The 2,721-nt window shown below is 34.3% G+C and overlaps 1 protein-coding gene across 1 annotated transcript in view; it reads right to left on the reverse strand.

Annotated features, from left to right (window-relative positions):
- Positions 1-2,721, reverse strand: part of si:dkey-24p1.1 (B-cell receptor CD22) — a 14,115-nt gene that overhangs the window by 9,809 nt on the left and 1,585 nt on the right. Inside the window, exons 3-7 of the mRNA XM_032517387.1 lie at positions 2,654-2,721; positions 1,962-2,240; positions 1,038-1,295; positions 565-819; positions 152-439 (exon numbers count right to left, since the gene is read on the reverse strand). The exon at positions 2,654-2,721 is cut by the window's right edge and continues 337 nt beyond it. Of these exons, the coding sequence (XP_032373278.1) occupies positions 152-439; positions 565-819; positions 1,038-1,295; positions 1,962-2,240; positions 2,654-2,721 (1,148 nt within the window). The remainder of the gene's footprint in view (positions 1-151; positions 440-564; positions 820-1,037; positions 1,296-1,961; positions 2,241-2,653) is intronic.

Below are 2,721 nucleotides of genomic sequence, written 5' to 3' on the forward strand. Positions count from 1 at the left end.
ATAAATAAAACAAAGAAAGAAAAAGAAAAGAAATAGTTTTTTTTCAAGTCAAGAGTCATTCAGATGTAAATAATTAATTTTGTAATATTCAAACTTGAAGTAAAGGAACTTAAATATCACAGAAGATTTTCAGCATACCACAATTACTTACAGAGTACTTCTATGCACACTGGCTCACTATTGTCTCCCGTATTGATCTTGTTGGTTGCGTTGCACATGTAACATGCTTCATCGGCTCTCTCTACTTTGTCCAAATATAGTACGTTTTCTTTAGAATTCTTGGACGACCACTTTGAGGAGTCAATCTGTTTCTTTATGTTGTAACGGTACCAGGAGTAACTCGACGGTGCAGGGTTGGCATCAGTGTGACAAGTAAATTGAAGGGATCCACCAACTTTCACTTCATCACCAGCTCCGATGGATGTCTTCCTTGGGGCATCTGGAAGGAAGAAATAATTACATGTTATTAATATGCTTTCCATGTTGATGCAGTCTATCGATTAATTTACTTTTTCATCATCAACTCTCTGACAAACATGTAGCACCAAGACCTGTGAAACTTACATTCAACTTTAATTTGACGTGACCCTGATTTTCCAGTACCCACAGTGTTGGTGGCACTACATGTGTAAAAGCCACTGTTCTCAGGCTGGATTCTTTCAACAACATATGTTTGTTCCTGATGAATAGCTTTTCCATCTTTAAGCCAAGAGTAGGTGCTAGGTGGTGGGTTGCTTCTTTTCACGATACATGTCAAAGTTATTTTTTCCCCTAGTTTAACTACAGAAGCAGAGGCCTTCACCTCAACTTCGGGCAGATCTGAAACAGAAGATATTATTTCTTTAGGCTGATCAATTACTATCCACTAAGAATGCTATAGTACATATATTAAATGAAAACAGAGTTTTTAAAAAAGGCTATTGTTTTGCTTATACCATAGCAAAACGTAAAAACGTACAGCAGTATTACAGGAGTTAAACTACAGAGAATCACAATCACCAAATTAAAGAATTCAATTAAAAACAGGAAGTACTCACATTGGACATTAATAGTGACTGGGTTTGATGGCGTTGTCCCATGTTTGTTTGTAGCTTTACAATAGTATTCTCCATTCTGTGACTCCTTAATTGATGTGATCATCCATACTGCCCTTGTTTCCCTTACAGCGTCTTGTTTATCTTTAAACCAGGCGAAGGTGGGGGCAGGATTTCCTTTGGCGGAGCAATTGAGAGTTACAGATTGTCCTTTCTTAACTATTTGAGAGCTTATTTCAGCCAAGGTGTCTTTGGGAGCATCTGTGTGAACAAATAAAATAAAGTCGGGGGAAATCAGTCAAATTACAGCAATAGATGGCTTATTTATGGCAAATAATTATGCACACTGTATTTGATTATAGTCCCATTTTGTTTAAAGTGGAATCTTAAGTGATTTAACAAATAGCCAAAGTATGAGTTTAGCAAAGGTAATCTACGTGAATATAGGCTAGATGAGTATACTTTAATACAACAGACGTGTAGTTGACAAATTAAAGTTATTTTTCAATAAAACATGAAGTTACACTAATGTACATCACTACTTGCTACAGCATAGTAGCAATCTTAAGACCAGTAGAGACTAAACCAACCACCTATTTATTTTCTTTCCCTAAGTTATGTCAATGTCATTTTATTTATCTGTTTTTTAATTTTGTATTGTTATTGTAGCACTGTTGTTTGCTTCTTAGTTTGTTTGAGTAGTTTTTTGTATGTACCTGATAACTTGCCTTTAAAAGACACAAATTGCTGTTGCTCTGTCTAATTTTTGTTTGTATTTGTAAAAGAACTATTAACTGTTAAGGGTTAATTGTGTGCAGGTCCAACCCTTAATTTTACATTTAGATTACAGATTACAAATTTGATTTCATATCAGTAGTAAGCTTAATATGACCCCTGCAAGCCATGACATCAACGTTATGAACTTACATTCAACAGTTACACTGATATTTTGAGTCAAATATTTGTCTTCGTTATCATGTGTTTTGCATGAAAACTCCTTCCCATCGTCCTTCCAGTTGACTATTAGATTGACGGTGGTGCTTTTCTCTTTTTCAATGTTTTTTGGTTGAGGCGTTGGGGACGGTTGCGTCAAACCTCCAATTTGAAGCTCTGAAGGACATGAACTTGAAGTGGAGCATGTGAGTGTTATCATGCCAGATTCTTTTACAGCTGCTGGTTTCTCAAAAGTGATCGGGCATGGATTTTCTGCAAATGTGAAAATGAGATCATTTTAAGAGAAATAAAATGAATGTGCTGAATAGTCAGTGTTAGTAAATTAGTAATATTAATAATACAGTATGTAATGAATACATATTTTCAATATATATTAATTCTTAGTTTTTCTACCTTAACTATGCAACAATATAATAGATTACTAGTTGCTGTAATATGAAAGCTAGTCCTTGACAAATGTATTATGGGTATGATTATAACCCTATAACTTTTTCTCAAATAATACTTCTTAAAATGTGTTTCTTATGATAATCATGTTGAATTTTAACTCAACCAATCTGATCATTTCTGCCTCCAGACGAGCTTGTCTCTTAATAATTGCATAACTAACTTTATTGGCATATATCATGAAAATATCTTTTAGCACTCTTGATTTATGTACTTACCTTTAACTGTGAGGATCACCACTGGTTTTGTTATCCATTTATTTAGTCCTTTTCCTTCAAATCTGAAA

This window comes from Etheostoma spectabile, chromosome 6, assembly GCF_008692095.1.
Source record: "Etheostoma spectabile isolate EspeVRDwgs_2016 chromosome 6, UIUC_Espe_1.0, whole genome shotgun sequence".
NCBI lineage: Eukaryota > Metazoa > Chordata > Actinopteri > Perciformes > Percidae > Etheostoma > Etheostoma spectabile.